This window comes from Orbicella faveolata, unplaced genomic scaffold, assembly GCF_042242905.1.
Source record: "Orbicella faveolata isolate gen_17 unplaced genomic scaffold, um_ofav_v1 contig_35, whole genome shotgun sequence".
Classification (NCBI taxonomy): domain Eukaryota; kingdom Metazoa; phylum Cnidaria; class Anthozoa; order Scleractinia; family Merulinidae; genus Orbicella; species Orbicella faveolata.
Genome location: NW_028301564.1, coordinates 28,424,766 through 28,445,949, shown reverse-complemented (window position 1 = coordinate 28,445,949; position 21,184 = coordinate 28,424,766). Strand labels below are relative to the sequence as shown.

At 45.2% G+C, this 21,184-nt stretch overlaps 3 protein-coding genes across 3 annotated transcripts; all 3 read right to left on the bottom strand.

The window, feature by feature from the left end:
• Window positions 1-8,823: 8,823 nt before the first annotated feature.
• On the bottom strand, window positions 8,824-12,918 carry LOC149104134 (uncharacterized; the record flags this gene model as incomplete). Its single annotated transcript, XM_089274227.1, has 1 exon — window positions 8,824-12,918. A coding segment is annotated over one exon (4,074 nt), but the record flags the coding sequence as incomplete, so codon positions are not given.
• Window positions 12,919-17,751: 4,833 nt separating this feature from the next.
• Window positions 17,752-18,474, bottom strand: LOC149104133 (uncharacterized). Its single transcript, XM_089273603.1, has one exon. It carries the CDS (start codon window positions 18,411-18,413, stop codon window positions 17,916-17,918), a length of 498 nt encoding a protein of 165 aa, XP_089129729.1. The 5' UTR covers window positions 18,414-18,474; the 3' UTR covers window positions 17,752-17,915.
• Window positions 18,475-18,954: 480 nt separating this feature from the next.
• LOC149104132 (uncharacterized) lies at window positions 18,955-19,736 on the bottom strand. Its single transcript, XM_089273602.1, has one exon. It carries the CDS (start codon window positions 19,728-19,730, stop codon window positions 18,966-18,968), a length of 765 nt encoding a protein of 254 aa, XP_089129728.1. The 5' UTR covers window positions 19,731-19,736; the 3' UTR covers window positions 18,955-18,965.
• Window positions 19,737-21,184: the final 1,448 nt, after the last annotated feature.

The following is a 21,184-nucleotide window of genomic DNA, read 5'->3' as shown; positions in this document are numbered from 1 at the left end:
TCATAGATTTTCCCCAAAATCCGCGGTTGGAATGTAAACAATTGCGTGACGCGGATAGTCACTCCCGAGTAAATATTCGTTTCCAACAATCCGATGAAAGCAATTTTTGAGACGTTGTGTGGATAAAATAATGGAAAATTCCTTTTTTTTGGTTTAAGTTAGTATAAATATATATATATAAATTTTTTCATTTGCATTGCAACACCCACGACATCCCTGATAAAGAACGTGACTACGGTGCTCCGGGAAATGATTCAGGTAAATGGTTTTTAACACTTGTTTATTTCCAAAAGACGGCTGAGTTATTAATTTCACTGATAAGTTACAATGCAGTGGCAGTTTTAGAGATACTCTTAACCAATCCTCTATGGTTTATGGCAACTGAATCATTGACTGACAAATAAAGTCAAGTGGAAATACCATAAATTCTATAAACTACTAACTGCGTTATGGCATCTCAGCTCTTCTAGCTGTGTACAAAATTTGTACTTTGAACACAATATGCTCAAACTCAGCTAGAAAACCCCAAATGAATTAGCCGAGGAAGAAATTGCGCTTGAGTTTCAATCATGCTGGGAAAAAATCCATCTTTTCTACTTTGGTTGTTTGATCAATTAAGTGACACTTTTAACTCTTTTCGCTACCTGTCTCAAATTTGCAGATCATAACACTGGTAGACAAATAAACATTACAGTGGTCGATCTATGAACAACAAAAGTCCATCTTGTTTTGTTCGCGGAAGTCGGTCACGGAAGAGCGAATTTCAATGAAATATATATAATTTGATTAAGCAATTAGCCAAAATAGGGGGCGTCAATGAAACCAGGAACATGAAACATTCTGGAACATCCCGGAACATTCCGGAACATCGAATAATTATAATAATTATGCCAAAAATATGTAAAATTAAATCTTTAAAGATTAAATCAAACAAAAATAAACTGGTATCAGCTCGGAAAATAAAAACAAATCAGAAACATAACAAAAAAAGAAGAGAAAAAGAAAGAACATTAAAGTGGAAGTGAATGCAATGAGTGAAGACTAGCAACTAAGAAGAGTAATCTATTCCTTCCAGTCGTTCGCCGTCAGTTTAATCACGTGACTGTCTCTTATTCCCAGATTTCGTTCTTCACAGAAAACCAAGGTGGTGGCGTTCGAACTCCTTAATCAGACCTAAAAATATGAATACACGAGTGTGATTTCTTTATTCAATTCATTACGTCAATACACGATTTCTCATGAAGAAATAGTTTCTCCATGAGATAGAAATAGAACTCTTCAGCATTGAGTTTCTTGTCTAAACTAGTTCGGACTTCTCGAGCTCTGATGACAGTGTAAACAAATACAAACACAAAATTTAAAAACATTTGGCGACGGACGCGCTGTCTTGCAGGGTCGCTGGTCAAAACTTTATTGTCTCAAGAAATATTTGTTACAACTGTTCAAATGCATTTCCTGGAAATTTTTTTGTCCAGTACAAGTTAATACTTAATTAATGAAAAATAGTTTTAACGCAGGCTATAATGTATTCATTGCTAGTTCAACTTCACGTGCAGATCGTGCAGATCATTATCTGACATTCGATCAAACTTCTATCGAGCCATTCGTACACCACCAAAGTAGACCAGACATGTGAAGTACGGGCGTGAACGCGCTGCTCTAATCTTTGATTACTTCTAGAATAATAACTTGCTTGTTACTTGGGCTTCCTCGAAGGTTTGGTGGGTCATAGCGTCAGGCGTTCCTAGCGGAGCGGAGCGAAAACTGGGGATGATAAATAGCAACATGAAGACGGAACAGTGACAAGACTATGGTTATTGACTTAACAAGCAACTGTAGGATGCTCAGACGAACATCTCAGATGTTGAAGAAATCAGGGATCAAAAAAGGAGACGCAATGAGTTACCTGGCGTTCATCGTCCGAATCATCCATGTTTGTGTTGAAAAACAGAGTGCTGTAAAGCGACGTGACGCAACTGGTGGGAAAGAAGAGGAGCCTGCACTCATTGTAGTCAGTTAAATGAATACACAACGCTCCCTACCCCTCCCCTGCCGACTCCCCTATCCCCAATAATATCTTTTCATATTTCGAGGTGACACCAGTTTATTTTTGTTTATTTTAGTTTTGAAAATTTAATTTGACATACTTTCCTCATAATTATTATAATTATTCGATGTTCCGGAATGTCCCGAAATGTTCCATGTTCCATGTTCCATGTTCCATGTTCCACGTTCCTGGTTTTCTCGATGGCCCAAAATAGGTTGACCGCCAAAACAGTCTAGGTTTAGCCTAACCCTAACCCTAAGTTTTAAGACTGAAGAAAAAAATATCTGTTAAGATAATATTATTGACCATTTCAGTTGTTTGAAAAGGAACATTCGCACACATTAACTATATGTACACTACGTGCGTAACCTGGAAAGCAATCCGTCCAGCACAGTTTTACTAGCTTACCGAGACACTGGTACTGTTGATGGGGCAGAAACAAATTTTGAAAAGGATAACAGTGCTTTTTCAAACTCCGTTTTTAAAACACACATAATTCATGCAATGACGCAAGTGTCCCAAGGAATTTTGTCCACCATTGTAGTTCACCAGTGGTTCGAAGCCTCAACAATCTTCTTCCGTCGTCTTCTCAGAAACAAAATATTGTTATTCCCGAAGTGACGTCAAAAGCCAACTCGTCCCATTCTCCGCTATTCCTCCGTCGTGAACATGGAAAAGGGCAAATTTACAAACTTTAAAAATTCATAGAACATTAATGAAAATAGCTAAAACGATAATTTTTTCGCAGTGGTGATCAGGAGAAAAAGGAAATTTATATTACCGAAAAAAATTTTGGGGGGTTAGTGGCACTTTAACCATCTTCGTTCGTTCATGGTATATTATTATCTTTTTGGTTTTTCTCTATCGCAGTAAGCCACTATTTTCAGGTTCCCTATAATTTTAAAATAATATTTTGTACGTGGTCAAAATAACTCAAAATACCGTGACTGAGCTTCTTTAAATCATAAGTAGCTTTAAGAACGTTGTGCATTTGTTTTCTCTAAGTTTTCCTGTTTTCTGTTGCTTTAAAGGTAGTTATGGACACCAAAGTTGCCTGCCTGTTGTTGATCATTTTGAGGGCCCTTACCGTGCAGGGTGCTGTCTCCGGAAACAAGAGGATGAACCCCTTGCACGCCAGGCAGTATGGCGAGGGTGAGTGTCTCTTTGTTCCATTGACGAGAAACGCAGGTTGTTCAAATTGTACCTTTTAACTCATTTGTGACCATATTCATTAGAATGAACTGCAATTCTTAGGTTGTGTTTGGAGCATGACTCGTTGTTTGCTAACAAACAAACGACTTTTGTTGTTTTTGTTTACAGACTGCAAGAACGATTTGGAAGAGTTTTGCGTCCCGCAGAACAGGGACTGCCCATACACCTCAATATGAACCATTCAACAAGTACTGCGAGTAGAACTCTAGTTGCTGCTGCATGTCCTCTGGGTATGGATTCTTAGCGGGGAATTTTTTATTTCATTTGTTAACTTGTCAATACTTCAATCCCGTATTTACATCTGTTGTTATTGCTTGGTTTTTTTTTTTTGTTTTTTTTGTTTTACAATAACTACATTACACCGTTTTTGTGATAAAAACTAGCGATAAAAACTGCGAGTTAAAAATACAAAATTAGCATAAATATGTTTCTATCAGTAGAAGATAATACTTCAAAAATCAAAGTTAATTAAAAATTTATACACAAGGATACATAAACTAAGGCCCCGTCCAGACTAGGTCGGAGGAATTTGAAAACGCAACATTGCTTTTTCAAAATGTGTCCGGCTTAGTGTGGACTAAAAACATTTGATGCATTTTGAGAGTGAAAACGGCGTTTTCAAATTTCTCCGGCGTAGTGCGTCGGGACCTAAATAACACACATCTGTTTTACGAGATGGAATAGACTGATCTGAAGACTGGCCTGTTTTGTAAAAAAATTAACTCCATTTATAATCAGTATTATATAATTTAACGGGTTCCAACGTTCTGCTACTTTTCAAAGCTCCTCGCTAGCAATGTTATATTATGAATAATGTTTAACCCCGAGCAGGGGCCCCGAGTAATTATAAACATCTTTTCTTTTCCCAGGTATTGACTGCAGCAATGACGTCTCGACAATGGAATGACGGCCTTAACTTAGTAAATGTGGGTAATTGTAAACTTCAAAAAATGTAACAAGAGGATAAATAAAGGCTGAATCATTCAATAACGTTTCTCCTGTCTCTATCCTTTGTTGTGGGGGATGGGGGGGGGGGGGGGCACAACCTCCCGCTTTCCGTACCCTGCTCTCCCGCTCCCCTTACCTTTATCCCTCGACTCCCGTTTTTGTCCGTCTTGCTACCGTCCCCTGTAAATAAGGAGAATCAAAACACATCCTCGTCATTTAGCTGCGAAATCCTTAGGCGTTTCTTTTCGTTTTTCCCTTTTTCTTTAGTCTTGCTCCTCTTGCTCACGTCTTTTGACAGCTTAAGTGACAACATTTCATGACCTATGACGTAACCACCGGGTTTCCAATTTTACCGGAAGTAAGCCTCAGTTTTTCAGCCCAAGGGCGGGTTTTCATTTTTCCGTCGGTCCAGAAGTCTCAAAATAAGCTAAATGTAAGTAAAAAAAATCTTGGGTTCTTGCCCCCTTCGCCATCCAATGCAATATTGAACCTCAAGAGAAATTAACTTCAACAAACGTGTTCAACACTTTGGCTCGTGGGGAGAGGCTGAACAAGTGAAATTGCATTCGCGCGCGACTGTTTGTTTAAGCTGTGAAAAAGATCCACAAATGCAAATTTGTCTCAAGATTTTTGTCCATGATTGTAGAATGGATCATATAATTTTCCGAGTTCTCGGAAAATTTGTCCTTGTCTGTTTTGCCTTTGCATGTCAAATTTGTCTTTGCCTATTTTGCGATCAAGAAATATCAAGCGGCGGCGTTCAACTACCAATTCTAGTATTCCTGCTAGAGAATTGGAAACAACCAAACAAACGGATGCTTCAACGTAAATAGAAGTAACTGAAGGTAAACCCTACGTGTAGAGTGAAGTGAATTGAAGAGGAGAAAACAGGAGGAAAAAATATTGCACATTGCAGTGATGGGAGGGAGAAAAATCCTTTCTGTTGTTTTCCATGCGGTTGATGTTGGTTGTAATTCAATGTCATGAAGTCAACTCTCCTAAATAGAGCACCAAAAGAAGTCATTTGTCTCCCCTAACTTAATTGTTATCTATTTAGCCATGTTTGCAGCCTTAAGGATCCATTCAGAAGAGTTTCAAGTCATAGCCATAATGGTAAAGAAACTCACATAATTCACAAGCTGCTTAAAGAAATGTCAATAATTATATGTTCCAATACACTATAAAGGGGGACGTGACCAGTCGTCTAGTAAATATTGTTAAACAAGTTGTTTCGAAAAGCGTTTTCTGTAGTTAGCTCAATACTCAAGCATGATTTCCTGTTTTATTCTTAAAAGACACAAAAACGCATTTCACTGAAACATATATGGGAATATAGCCCCCATGTGAGAATTTAATAAAAGTACCATGATAATTATTATCAAATGAGTTGTATGATCTGGTATGTGTGTTTAACCTGTTTTAAACAATTCACTGCATGTCTTATGATACTTAACTTTAACATTGAGGTATAATTTATACGTTGAGGTGTTTAGTATGTGCTGGTCGACGTCCATCTCCTTGTACAACAACCGTGAAGTTTCTTCACGCTATTTACCGACGTGCCCTTAGAGGAAGCAATACAGATACTCGCCGATATAGCGTTTGTGGATAAATGGTTCAATGAAACACACCACTTGAACCTCAGCAAAATGGACCTTGGAGATCTTCTCAAAGTATCCACCAAAGACCAACTGTTTAGTTCAATGGACAACTTTACGAACAGACCAATGGCGTCGCCATGGGCTCTCCACTCGGGCTACTGCTCGCTAATGTCCTCATGGGATCCATGGAAGAAACTCTGGTTTATGAAGGCAAAAGGCCTTCATTTATGAGAGATACGTTGACGACACTTTAACTATAATGCCTGACACGGCATCAGCAGCTACCTTTCTTTCGGTCCAGGCTGAATATTCTTATTTTTCTACCTATTTTAGACTGAAAATTTTCTTCTGAATGTTCTCAGAATATAGCGTATAATGTCTTGCAGAAATAAATTTAGCATCGAACATACAGCTAGCGCTGTTTTTTTTTTTTTTTTTTTTTTTTTTTGTCTCTTGGCTAGTTCTGCGCGCTTTTTAGACGGAAAGGAAGAATTTTATACGCTTTAGTTCAAAAGATAAAATTTCATTGTACGCAAATTTTCAACACACATAATTCTATTCTTTTCAAAATCTCAGCCTCGGGTTAATTCGTAAAATCTTCTTTCAATTTCGCAAACTTCAGCCTCGATATTTTAACACAAAATAAAGAGAGTATGGAAGATTGCTGTCAGCTGTCCAAACGAGCAGTTCATCTCCACCTCTTTCGAAATATATGTTTTTCAAAATTTAAATGCATTGAGATCAACGGCTATATGTTGCTGGCAGAAGACACTGAAAACGTTCTACTCCCGAATAAAAACGAAAAGAACATACAAATATAAAACCACTCTTAAACTCAAGTCCACCAACTGTAAATATTTGGAACTGTAAATATTTTTATTTGCAACAAAAACCTCACAAATGCTCATAACTACTCAAAACAAACATAGCTTTGGCGCTCAAATTATTGACTACAGGTAAATGTCGGAACCGCCTAGCTTTGAAAACAACGCCTTTCAAAACAATTGGAAGGGAATGTGATTATAATTCAACGCCTGTTATGAGCACGGTTCTTAACAAAAAGTAATATTAAATGTTTTGTGCAGTGTACGTCGTCAGTATCGATACAGTTCTTTCACACAAGATAATACATGTTGGCATATAGCTTATGGTTTTTAAAAGCACAACCTCTTAGTTCGCCGGTAAGGCTGTGTTTTTAAACATAGCCTTAAATAAATCAATTTATTATGAGAACATTACACATAACACTGACTAAGAAGTCGGTCTCAGTTTTTAACAAAAACGACACTAATCAAAAGAAGTACAAGTAGGTATTTTTACCGTGCTTTTCATAGCGGCGCCGGTAATTTTCAAATATCAGTTAGAATAGTCAGAAGGAATATAGTTTTTCGTAAATTGACCGACATTCTCTGACAACATTTGAAGAGTCACAAATGTTGTCAGAGAAGCAAACATGACCAAGTATCATAAACGTGGCAAACTGAATAAGAGACAGCCATTTTATTTGCCCGTAAAGTTTACTAGCGTATTCAAAGGAACAGAAAGAGCAATATTTTCAATAATGTAAAGAGGTACGTAGCATAAATTGGACATTGAGCCAAATTCGGCCTCACTCATTGAGCCGGTCTATTTGCGTTTCATAGTAGTTGCTCTTAATACCAGTGGCTTTTACCTCTTCACCAGTTTCTAAGTATCTTTTGTTCTGTGACATGAACAAATGGAGTAATATAGGACTCAAGAGATGATAAAAAAATTGTTTTTAAGGGCGCCTACCGGTCTACTTAATCGACCCATCATGCGTTCGATAGTTTGCACCCGGCAATAGGTGATTGAAAGTTGCTTTACATCAAACAAGTCAAACCTCTTGCCCACCTATCCGGGCTTGGCCATTTCTGTACTTGTACCGTAATAAAGTGAACAATATCAACTGACTTGGAAATCAGTCTTAACGTATAACAAAGAAATTACCAAGACCTTTGTCCGATAGTGATATCTAGGAACATTGTACAACCGAGACTCAGATCATCTAGAAAAGCTTTTGAGTATCATTAGTTTTGATTTTAGAATTTGGCGGTCTCCCCTAACTTAATTATTACCTATTTAGCCATGTTTGCAGCCTTAAGGATCCTTTCAGAAGAGTTTCAAGTCATAGCCATAATGGTAAAGAAACTCACATATAATTCACAAGCAGCTTAAAGAAATATCAATAATTGTATGTTCCAATACACTATAAAAGGGGACGTGACCAGTAGTCTAGTAAATACTGTTAAACAAGTTGTTTCGGAGCGCGTTTTCTGTATTTACTTCAATACTCAAGCATGATTTCCTGTTTTATTCTTAAAAGACAAAAACACATTTCACTGAAACATATATGGGAATATAGCCCCCATGTGAGAATTTAATAAAAGTACCATGATAATTATTATCAAATGAGTTGCATGATCTGATATGAGTGTTTAACCTGTTTTAAACAATTCATTGCATGTCTTTAACATTGAGGTATAATTTATACGTTGAGGCGTTTAGTATGTGCTGGTCGACGTCCATCTCCTTGTACAACAACCGTGAAGTTTCTTCACGCTATTTACCGACGTGCCCTCAGAGGAAGCAATACAGATACTCGCCGATATAGCGTTTGTGGATAACTGGTTTAATGAAACACACCACTTAAACCTCAGCAGAATGGGCTTTGCAGATCTTCTAAAAGCATCCCCCAAAGACCAACTGTTTAGTTCAATGGACAACTTTATGGACAGACCAATGGCATCGCCATGGGCTCTCCACTCGGGCAGTAGTCATATACGCTCCTTTGGGCAGTAACCAATCAGCGTGCAGGGATCATACCACGTGACCAAGTTTTTCCCATACATTCTCTTAAATTTTCAAAATCCAAGATGGCGCCTTTGGCAGCAAAAAAATGACCCCGTGACGTCACAGGTCACGTGCATGCCCAAATAAGGGCAACATGTCCAAATAAGGAGATAGACAGGAAGTGAGTTTCAAAATTGATTTTTATTGATTTACAGGAAGTAAAAATTACAATGGTGTGTATCCGTATGGAAACGACATGAAAGTGTTCGTGTCAACGACGCGTTTGTCGAAGACGAGTCCGTAGCGTTTAGTCCGTGTGATGACTCTGAGATGTTTGGTGGCTGGGTTTCTCCAGAAGAAGTTGGGGTTGACAACGTGGATGTTGCGTCGTTCCTCGAGAGGTTGTGTGAGTTCGTCGAGTAGATTTTGTCTCATGACGTCATAATTGAGTTGGCGGGATCCTCGTACATTGAGTGAGAAGCCTCTGACTTTGCAGCAGACTTTGCCTTGGTGGGTTCTGTATCCGTAATTTTTGGGTCCAGCGGCAGTGAAATCGACGATGAAATCGCCCTCGTCGAGTTCGTTGGTCATCTCGCCCAGGTAATCGCCTAACGGAACGTCGTATTGACCTGGTTTGTGCGAGTAGATGACGGAATCCGTGTCAAAGTAGAGAACTTGTTGTTTTAACAGTTCCAGGTAGCTGTATAATTTGAGCCGAGCCCAGCAGGTGGTGAAAGCGGCGACGAAGATGTTGATTCGTCCGTTATCGGGTTGATTGTCTTTGAGTTCGGTGTGGACGACCTCTAGGGCTTCGTCGTTGGCGATTCTGACTTGTCGTATGTCGTTGAAGGGATTGGAAACGAGGTCAAAGAGTTGCGTGGCGTTGTAGACGACTTGGGTAGTGGGTTTGTGTAGGTTTTCGCCGAACTTGCCCCAGAAAGAGTTGAGCATGAGTTTGGCGGTGGCTTTGCGTCCGGGATTCTTCTGGATCATGGTCGGATCGAGAGCGATCCCTTCTTTCTGTTGGTATTGTAGCATGTACCGTGCCTCGTCTCGGGGGGTGTGACACCAGTTCGGGTAGCCAGCGGATTCCTGTTTGATTTTTAGCCAGGTGTTCACGTAATTGGCGAAGAGTCCTTTATGGCGTTGTTCTGGCGGGAAATGGTGGACTTCGTGTATTTTGATGAGCGTGTATCCCATGGCAACGGCTTTCTGGATTTCGGGTGTGCACCAGGTCCCTCGTAGCGTGCGTTGCTCGGCCGTGTGAGGGCAGCGATGCGATTTCTCTAGGAGGGGTTTGGTCATTTCGTGTTCCACGCACGATCGGCAGAGTGGGAAGGTGAGTTTACCCCCGTGCCTGAAAGGTAGAACGGGATGGTATAGTTCGTGAGGTGGTAGTATGTCTACTTTGGCCATACCGAAGTACTGGTGTATGTCTTGATCGTCGGGGTTGACGATGACTTGTGGGTGTCCTACGGGGTATACGCATTCCTTGTTGGCCCAGGGGTAGAGCGACGTCACGTCGACGTACTTGGTTTTTTCTCCTTGAGCCACGTCGGTCACGTGATGCAGTTTGACGGCGTTCGTGCGCCCTCCGAAGAAGGCTTCTCGTGGTTCTAGGGGGTGGACGAGTTCGAACGTGTCTAGGAACTGGCGGAGATCAGGGTCGGTTTTGACTTCTAGGTCCCAGTCGCATTCCCACTTGACGCAGAGCTGGTAGCCTTGGTGACTGAGAAGGTCGTGTTTGGGGAGTGTGGACTCGTAGACTTCCTGTAGGGTGCGATCGGTGTGACAGATGGGATATCGGTCTCGTTTTCGAGGGAAACAGCGAGGACATCCGTGCCATAGACATCCGTGGAATTCGTAGACGGTTCGAGTGGTAGGATCGTATCCGTCCACGAGATGATTGGCTAGTCGGACTTCACCTCCGTTTCGCACGGTGCGTATGCGATCGCCTTGGTCAGTGTGTTGCAACGAGTGTTCTTGCCAGGCTAGCCATTTCAGGGCTTTGACGGACTGATTGGATCGGGCGCCGTGCCATCCTCGCGGGGGTCTGGAGGCGATGATGTTGATCGGAACGAGTTTCTTGCGCCAGAATCGGTTGCAGGCGGAGGCGATGGTGACGCATTTCTCCATGGGGTCAAAGTCGGCTTTTTGTTTGAATTCTTGCCGGAACTTTTGACAGCCTGCTTTGAGGAGTTTGACGTCCGACTCGCAGTAGGCTTCCATTTCTTGTCTTAGTACGAAATGGTAGTTGTCGTTGACTTTCTCTTGGTACCACTGTTCGAATTCGGCTTTCTTTTTGGCGGACATGCCGTCGGGATCGTACATGTCTCGCGGTGGCATGGGTCTTTCGTACTCTTGATTTTCTAGGGTGTTGAATTTGTGCGGGAAGAATCCCTTGCAGAGTTCGTGGATTCCGAAGGTGGCGGGAAAGTTGGCCAGCGGGAACGGGAGAAAGCATAGGGAATCTTTGAAAGTCAGTCTGTCGGATCTCAGTGACAGTATCTTGGTGCCTACGGTGATTTGGTCTGTGACTTCTCTATGGGTGGCGTAACAGTGTTGTAAGATGAACATCCCGTCGTAGCCTTTGAGATTGTGAAAGAGGACGATGACGTCCCGATCGTCTCCGTCCACGTCGACGGCGAGGGATTCGAGGTGGTCGAACATGTCAGCGGTGCAGTTGGGACCGTAGAAGGAGCAGAATTGGTCCTCTTCATCGTCTTCCAAGCAGAGTAGAATGGGCGTCTGATTCCCTTCGGCGTCGGTGATGGCTTCGTAGTCGCAGTACACTTGAAGGGGCGGATCTCGGTCCACCCAGACGCGCGTGTCTGGATCATTGGGTTCGGGTTCTTCGAAGGGTCGCCCTTTGACTTCGTCGCGCGACACGCGTTTCTTTTTGGGCTCGTCTTCGTCTTCTGGGATGCGTTGGATGTAACATCGGTGTGATGGTAGGAAGACTTTCTTTTCGCAGATGTGGCATTCACCCCATCCGCACTTGTGATCGGGGGTACGACGGTCACCTCCTCGTCCTGTCCTGTGTTTTGGTTCGTAGACGTGGCAACAGTCCGGACACTTTTTGTAAGTGTCGCAGATGGAGGGGATGTTGAGGCTCCGCCGTTGCAGGTGGTAGTTGTAGCATTGGGCTCCGAAGAATTTTCTGTGACACAATCGGCAGATCGAGGTGGGTTCGGGAAACTTGCCTCGTGCTAGGGGTCGTTTGGCTTCGATGAAATCGGGGCAGTCCTTTCGTTTGCAGGCGGGACACCATTTACCGTGGCAGGAATGATTTTTAAAGTCGTCGTGATCGTATCCTCGATTGCATTCGTCGCAGAAGTAGGATTTGTTGAGGAATCCACTAAACGAGTTACATCCGTCGTAGTGACTGTCTTCTTTGATGAGGCGAATGATCTTGTCCGAGGGTTCGGGTCCCGCGTAGATGAGCATGTGTGGCGGATCGATGGAAAGGACTTTGAGTTGGTACCCAGGTAACGCGACCTGAAACTGTTGCAGTTCTGGAATGCCACAAGGTCCTTCGGGGACGTGGGCTAGACGGTGGAGTTCTTTGGCCAATCGCTCTTGGACGGGTAGTCCCTGTTTGAGATTGTGGTAATCTTGGTCACGCGTATTCCCGTTCGCATCTACCAGGGCTTTCACGGTGACGATAGCGCGAGCGCAGCAGAGATTGTCTTTGTTTTTGATGGTCACGCGCGACCGTTTGACGATTCCCCGTACGGCGGCACAGCTCGGTTTGTATCGTTTTCCGTGCCCGCGCCCGCGACCCGGGGTGTGTATGAAAGTGGTTTCCATGGTAAACGTGTCGTCGGGGGTGAATTCTTCGTTGGAGTTGAGTTTGGCCGCGAGAGACTGGAGATAAGTGTCTAGTCTTTCACTCCCTTCTTCGAATTCTCGCACGGTGAAGGTAGTGGATTGAAAGGCGTGCGTGAAGGCACTGGACTGCATGGTGAAATGGACCGTGGAGTTGGGTGTCAGGGTAGGATCCTGAGCGATTTGTTGCTCGATGGACCGTTGAAGGGCCTGAGTTAATTCTTGACCTAGATTGTCCGTGGGAGTCACAGCTCTGTGTTGTCTGAGCGTGGCTTCGAATCGTTGTTTGTTGAGGACGTTTCTCCAGTTACGTCGGGCGCCTACGGGTCTTAATTCAAATTCTAGGAGGGGTCTTGTACCACCACCTCCGGTTTGGATCATCACTCGGTCGAGAGCCGGATCAAAGATCCAGTCGTCATCGTCATCGTCGAAGGGGAAGGCTTCGTCGTGGGTCCGTCTGTTCTGTGAAGACAATGAACACACAACGTTTTTTTATTAGTTGTTTTTTACTCTCAGGTTTCCAAGCAAAGTATCTGACAAAAACAATTTTATGTCGGGTATATTGATTAACGCGTCGTTAAAACTAAATCCTAAATGGATTCTCATTTTCGCGTCACGACTGTCGACATAATGACCATATACAGTAGTGTGATGAGAGACTCTTTCATAAACCTTGTTACAATTACACAAGTTTGCTCCACATTTACGCGTTCGTATTTCTATGTGCCCGTACTGCCATTGTTTTTTCAGTATATCGTAATATACAATTTGTTCGTGAAGTTTGTTCAATGGTTCATTGTTCCTGCGGTCGAATATGTGCTGCCAGGTTGCTAAGTCAATCACGTGACACTTTAGTTCTTCCGGTAGCCTATCCCAGTGACTCTGTAAGAAAGCGGGTACGATCTTGGTTTTTCAAATACCTATCAAGAACGTACTTAGTGTCGTATTCACTTACAGGGTAGATTAAAGTCTTTTCTATGGAGACGCGTTTCATGGCCTCTTTTATACCGCAAGATAAATATGTTTTTTGGGGTTTGTCGTCAATGTCGATGTAACAGCCGTATATTCTCATATGTGGAAATCTATCCAGCCTCTTCTTATTTATACAACACGGTGAAGTGCAGCGACATTGAACAATCGTAATGTGTCCTATGCCCCAATGTTCTATCAGTTTGCCGTATTCTACTATTTCATTGAGAAGACGACGTAACTTTTTGTTTCCTCTACGCTCGAGTAGGATTTGATTCCTGGCTAAGCGCATGATGTAGTCCTGTAGTTCAGGAGGTAGTCGGTCCCAGTAACTCTATGAAAAGAAGGTGATGAACATGGCGTGACAAAGATGCCGTGAGAATTTGTAACCGCAAAACACAACGAAACAAAATCTCAAGTCCAAACGGAGGTAGAACTCTAGGGTAAAGGAGGCGACGACGAGTCTCAGTTCCATGGGGTCAGTTGTCTAGGGAAGCCACGAACTGGGTTAGATAACACGGTGCGTGACAGATTTGACAGTGCAACTTCTCGGCGGTCACTCCCCTGTTCATCAACTGATCATCGAGTTCCCTGACGAAGCAAGCGTAATGCACGTAGTAACGACAGCACTTGGTACGAGCGCAGGTTTCGGTTCTAAGGATGACTTTCTTACATAGGGTGCATGTTATACTCACTGCTTCTTCATGTTGATCCATCTGTTGGTTCATCTCCTCGTCGGTCAGCTCTTGTGCCATGATTTTTTCCAGCGCTCGATACAAGTCAAAAACTCAGAGTGACCTGAAACGGTTCGAACCGATCTTTTTTATACTTACGGTAAAACTGGATCCCAGGTTCACACTCGACCAGCGTCCAGTCTCCTACCGTGAGTGGGTGTGGTAGGGGGATACCCCCTATCCCCTGGGTCTACTATGCACACGTGACTTCCTCTCGATCTGTGATTGGTTGGACGGATCTGCGTAAGGCGAATCCGCGTCGCCCGCTCTTCACTATGAGTTTTGAGACCATGCCTGCCCGCTCCGCTGCGGCATTGAAACGGAAGAGAGAGAGAGCAAGAGAGATCGTGAGAGAATGGAAAAAGAAAAATCCGGATAAAGTTCGTGAACAGAAAAGACGATATCGTGCGCGAAACCGTGATAATACGCGTGACATGCTGCGTGACGCATTGAATCGTTGGAGAAAGAACAATCCAGAGCTGGTGAGGGTCCAAAAACGTCGTTATAAGGAGCGCAAACGTCGCTCCCTTTTACCTGGAACACGACAGTGTAAAGAGTACGAGTGTGAATATGATCCGGATGAAATTCTTCGGGGTTTGTTTGGAGTTCAGGTTGTGCTGACGGATTTCAGGAGAACACTAACGCCATCCAACACCACTACCATCGCCGCTAAGAGCACTACCACCATTACCACTGCAACACTACCACCAACCAACACCAATACCACCATTACCACTGCAACACTACCGCCATCCAACACCACTACCATCGCCGCTAAGAGCACTACCACCATTACCACTGCAACACTACCACCAACCAAAACCACTACCACCACCATTACCACTACCACCATTACCACTGCAACACTACAGGCATTACCACCAAGAGCATTACCACCACCACCGCAACGCCGTGGGAAGCGGTTGTCTTATTCCTCCTCTTCTGACTCTGACTCTGAGCCTGATCAAGGGTTGGTAGAGGAATTAGAGCGTATGTGGACCGAGGATCCTGTAAAATGGAGACTTGAAAAGATCAGGAAAAATAGGAAGAAAGCAGAAGAAAACAGATTAAGACGAATGCAAGAAAGACGGGAAGTAGAAGGAATGATAACTGAAATAGCTGCTGAGCTTGATCGGATGTCGTTTATGTTACACGACATGGGTAGATGGTTTCAACAATTTGAACGTGAGGATACGGTAGAGCAGGCTACTCAGTTTGAATATTCTCGCAGTGTAACTATTTCCGCCGAATTTATGGATCAGTTAGAACACTATTTATTTTCGACTTGAAGAAGAAAAAACAAGAGACTCTTTTTTGAAAAAACAACAAAGTGTGTGTAACTTTTTAATTACAACAACAATAAAAAGTTTTACAATTTCCAACGTTTCTTGGTCTGCATGATTTTCTTAACAATGCGTTCTGTCATGGTTTTACGTCCGGGTAATTTGTCAATGGCCTGGATCATCTTGGTGTCGGCGTTCCATTTGTCCTGTAAGTTCTTGGCCCTGGAATAGTCAATGTCGTGTTGTTTGGCCAGTCGGTCCAGACGGTTGATCCCTGGGTCTCCTCGCGCCAGACGTTTCTTCAGTTTGGTACCAGGTCCCATGTACTGATAACCGGGCCAATGGAACTCGATCCCGGTCTTGCCCAACCATTTCTGGATGTCGAACCCATACCCTCGTTGACGTCGACGTCGGGTACTTCTCCTCGGGGGTGGAGGTGCCTTTTTCCTCTTCTTAATCCGAGTCATAGTCTAGTCCCCTTCTCCAGGGGTCTTCGAAATCTTCCCACCCTGCTTGTAACTTTTCTGCGGCTGTCGGTTTGGCCTTCTTGTACTTCTTTGACTTGCCTTTGGGACTGTAACCACCGTCGTCGTCGTAGTCGATACCGAGTGATTTCAGTACACGTCTGGCTCTATCGGAGATGGGTGCTTTTTTCTTGGACGATAGGGGAGTTTTACCTAGCGTGACCTGTTCGAATGGACTGAAGGGTTGGGGGGTTTTCTTCCCCTTTTTAAAACCTGACGTGGAGGGTATGGGAGTTTTCAGCTCCTTTTTCAGACCTGTCGTGGAAAGTGGTGTGGGTGGGATGACCACGGGGGCTGCGGGTGGTTGATTGACTCCCTTGAGGATCTGTTTCAACAGACTTTCGACGGGTGCGTCGGCCATGCCTTCGGGTTCTGCCGTTCCCTGGTACGAGATGGGACCGCTTTTACCCGTCCGTATGCGTTTCACCAGTTTACCTTCCTCGGCGGCGATGGGTTTGGTCATCTTGATGGCCATGCTGTCGGGGATGCGTTTGTCGTTCAAGATGAGATGTTCTTCGGCGGCCAGACGTCCGGCTTTGTTCAACAAGGCATTCTGGCTGATCTTACCCTTGTAATAATCTTGCAAACGATTGAATTCTTGAACGGGTACCATCATGACTTCGTTCATACCTTCTGACTCAAAGTCGTGTCAGGAAATTCGGACAATTCTCTCAAGGCCGTCTCGTAACAGTCCTGCCAGTACCGTATGGATTCGTCTTTCTTTTCCAACTCGAGTTCGAGACTTTGAACGGTTCGCTTGCCTTTACCGCACTCCCTCACAACTCGATGCACCCACCGGGCGGCGTGGTATCTCGTTTCGTTTGACAGGTTTGACAGAAGTCACCGAACTTTAAAGCCATGTATTCTTGATACAGGTCGTGGTACCTCTTGTTCAAGAACTCGTACGAGTCTTTCCATCGGGCTTCGCGACGATTGGCGTCTTGCAACAACTGCACGAGTTTAGGAATGGTATTGTTGGACTCGTCTTCTCTCGGCGGGAAATTGGGTATGACGTCGACCCCCTCCAGTGGGTAACCGTCCTCGCTGCGTCCTTTCACCGTACACAACATGCTTTGAAACAACCGTGCAAACCGCTCCAGAACCCCGCTCCGTTTTGGGTGAGAAGATGTTCTCTTCGACGCTTGAGAGAGTTTTTGCGTCTACCCACTTCGCGCAAAACCCTTTTATGTCTTTTCAGTTTCCCATAAGTCGTTGCGTTGATGGGGATCCTCTTTTTCAGCAAATTGAGAACCATCTCGCTGATGGCGTTGATCTGATCTTTGTCGGCGAATTGCAACATCCGTTGACGTTTGTTCCGATTGGCTTCTTTCAGGACGCGCGTCAAGAAATGACGTTGTCGTCGTAACCGCTTCATCGTGGCCTTATGCGCACGAGTGGATTGACGTACTCCTTTTATCGCTTTCCTCGACGCCTGAAGGCCGTTTGAAATGGTATCCTGCGTAAGACTCTTTCGATCTTTCCCCTGTTCTTATGCACATGTCTGTCCATTAAACCGAAGGGTCCAGCCAGAGCACCCATACCCGCTGCTCTCATCATACTCGCCAAATCACCCCCTTTCTGTCTCCTTCTTCGTCTCCTCCTCCTCCTTCGGGCTGTCATGGTGACGAGTGAGGTGTACGACGGCTAGTCTCGTCCTTTTATTTTCACATGATGGAGCATCGGAACTCTTCGCCCTTGTGCGGAATTTTTTCACCTCGTCTCATCCGTTCCTGCATCCTTTTGGTATGCGCCCGTTCTTGTCTTTCTCTCAGGCTTCCGATGCCTTTGGTGATTCCCCAAGCCGCCTTGGGTAAACCCGCCACCACGGTGCCGATCCCTTCTCCCCTTTGGTACCGTCTTCTTTTAGTGGTTTTACGTCTTTTCGAAGACGCTTTCTTTCTCCTTGACCTCTTGGGCATGTTGGTTCTGAATGAAGAGGTTGGCCGCGATGTCATTTTTTATAGCGGCACGTGACGAAATCGTAGGGCGTAGTCTCGAACGTATCGGTCGTACGTGGGAGATGTAAAATCCGTCACCACGTCGTCCAACGTTTGCATCTTGGTCAAAAACCCATCCAATTCCTCCACGCCACCCAAAGCGTAGTTCCTGAGTTCAGTCAACGTCTTTTCGTACGTCGTGTAAGCGAATTGGGCCATGTCCATCTTGAACGAATACTTCTTGAAATCGTTCCATCCTTTCAGTAAGGTGGCAAAAGCCGTCAATCCTACCACCGTGTACCCATCTTTCCACACGGATCCCAAGACGATACTCACGGCCACCGTCAGTAAGGCCAGTCCGTTGAGAATGGCGTTGCACAATTTGTAGTAACCGAACATCTGCCTTCGACACCACCAATACTTGTGGTAGAAAGCGTACAAGACGTCCAAACGTCTCAGGGAATCCAGATCCACCACGGTGTTGAAAGGTTCATCCAATAAACAGACAGAAGTACTCATGACTCTTCTCTAACCAGTGCCAAACGTAGTCTGACTTTCTGTCGGGACGTTTGATCCTTTTAGCCTGTTGCTCGTATTCCCAGATCTCGTCCTTGAAGGCGGTTTCTACGGATTGGTTCAGGATCTCTCGGACTTGTCTGTAACTATCGCACTCGTCCGCGATACGTTTCATGTCTTCGTGATCCATGCTGGTCGCATCCCAGTAAGAGCGAGAGCATCGACATAGATGCAAAAAGTAGGGGAACCACTCGACTTCACTCCTCAACATCTTGATTCGAATGGTTTTTCATCGGCGAGGGGGTCGTCTTTTCTTAAGTCTCACAAGTCTTCGGATCCCGCGACCCACGCCCACTCCAACACCACCAATGGTAGCGGCGGTTCCGGCTCGGATTCCTGTTTTCACGGCGCGGCCACCCAACGCTTTGGCCAATCCCAAGGCAGCCCCTTTACCAATGGGTAACATCGCAGACAGGGCATTCGCAAGAGCACCGCCCCATTGCTTTCTCCTTTTCGGTCGACGACGGCGTCTTCTCATGGTTGTTGTTGTTGTTCTCAGTTACGTACACTGGTCGAATTGCGTGTGACGGTAGGACGTTGTCCGTTTTTATAGGTGGTCGTAATCGTGTTGGTGGTCGTGATGCCTGCGATTCGTCGACCCGCGGCCGTTTGTTGTTGTTGACGTAAAATATCTTCCAATTGTTGCTGCATCTGGGCTTGGTCGAGAACACGGGCGCCTCGACTTCTTCTTCTTCCTCCGCGACCCGATCGAATCGACGAAGGCGGTGTGGAGTCACTACCACTTCCGCCTCCTCCTCCTCCTCCGCCTCCGCCTCCGCCTCCACCTCCGCCTCCGCCTCCGCCTCTGCCTCTGCCTCTGCCTCTGCCTCTTCCACCGCTACCACTGGCGCTACTTCTTCTGCGGCTTCCGGAATCACTGGAGGACGTCGGTGTATTTTGACGTGGGACGCGTCTCGGTCGTTTCCCTCCTCGAACGGCTCGTGCCAAAGGTGTGGACATTGTTATCCCGGGTGCCCCGACACCTGCCGTGACATTGGCGCGCGACACCGATCCAGCACTGCCGACACCCACCGTGACGTTGGTCTGTGGCGCACCCGAGCCAGCGGTGCCTACTCCGACGGGCGAGACATTGGGCAGGGGCGGTGTTGCCAGTGACGATCGAGGTGAAGGAGGAGTGTTCAGACTCGTACCCACACCCGCTGCAGGCGGAACGGGTGTACTCGTCCGATTCGGTGTCCCCCAAGGCGAATAATCGTCCAGAGCCGAGAGGTTGAAATCGTCACTACCATAAGAGCTCATTTTTATCCATGTACCTTTCTCTTTCTATCTTCTTCTCGGCGAGTTCTCGTTGCTTATGAACCAAATAGTCGAAACCTTCACCGTTATATGCGTTTATGATGGACCGTACTTGACGGTAACTCTCGCATTCCGTGACCTGTCTCATCGGTTCGTAGTCCAGCTCGTGGGGATTCATGCAGTATTTGAGTCTGGTCTTGCATAGGACGACGAACAGCGGAAACCACTCGACTTCGCTCCTCAGCATGACGGGGTTGCAAACTGATGGCATCGTACGAATCCTTCGTCTTTTAACACATGGCTGAGAACGCGTTGATCGTCCTGACTGGCTGGATGAAGATCCAATAGCATGTAACCGTAAGGTCGATCGGTGACCTTTCTAAACGTGTCCAACACCTCTTGCCATTGCGTGGGAAACGATTGCAGAAGTAAATTTCGTATCCCTAACTGATCCCTAGGGTTCTTGAAGGCCGCGATGTAATGCGCGTTGCGGGAAATGGTCTTGGCGAATTTTCCGTTAGGGAATAGATCCTGACACAAGTAAATCACCGTGATGTTCCGATGATGCGAGTGTTTGGTGAAGAGATCCAACACGCGCTTGTCGTTACCACCCTCGTCCATCAGGTCGTCCAAGACCAACACACCCCCTCCAGGAAACCATCGGGGTAACTGTTCGCTGTCGGGGATGCCTTCGTGAAACTTGACCCCTCCCTTCTTGAGCTTTTGGAAACCGTCTTGCCACGATCCGTAGCAGTAATGAATACTCTTCGGTGTCTGTTGGAACAAGTCTCCGTTCTCCAAGAGCAGTTTGGTGGTGAACACCGTCTTGCCGCACCCCGACGGACCCGCTATCAACAAACTCGACGGTGTGTGAAATTGAAACGCTTTGCGTCGTTCCATGATCATGAAATGGTCCAGGGTCTCGAGACGCTCCGTTTTTATCGGAACAACTTGGCCAATGGGGTCTTGACGGCAGGGATGCGTTTCAACAGACCCAATAGGGTGACCTGACGATTGAAACAGATGGGTTTTTTCTTGGCACGACTCTTGATCTTGACCATGGCTCTCTTGGCCGCGGCTCTCTTGGGACGCCCTTTTTTCTTGGCAGGCGCCGATCTCTTTTTTCGAGGTTTTTTCTTGACGAATTTACTCAAGTCTCCAAACTTGTCTTCGTACCAATGCCTCCTTTTCATTCTTCTTTTCCTATCTTCTTTCACGGAAAGCTTCGGCTTGGCGGGTGCGGCTCTCTTGGGTTTCCTACGCGTGGTCACGGTCGCTGGCAATGCACCGGTGTCCAGGACGGACGGCGGTTGAAAAGACACTTGTCTTCTGGCGGGTTGAAGTATTTTCAGATTGAGCTGTCGTTTTGGCGGTTGGTTTTTCTTGAAATGAGCCTCACTGGGTTGAGGCGTCTTTCCACCCGCTTTTCCATAACGTTTTTCTAACCTGGCTATCAC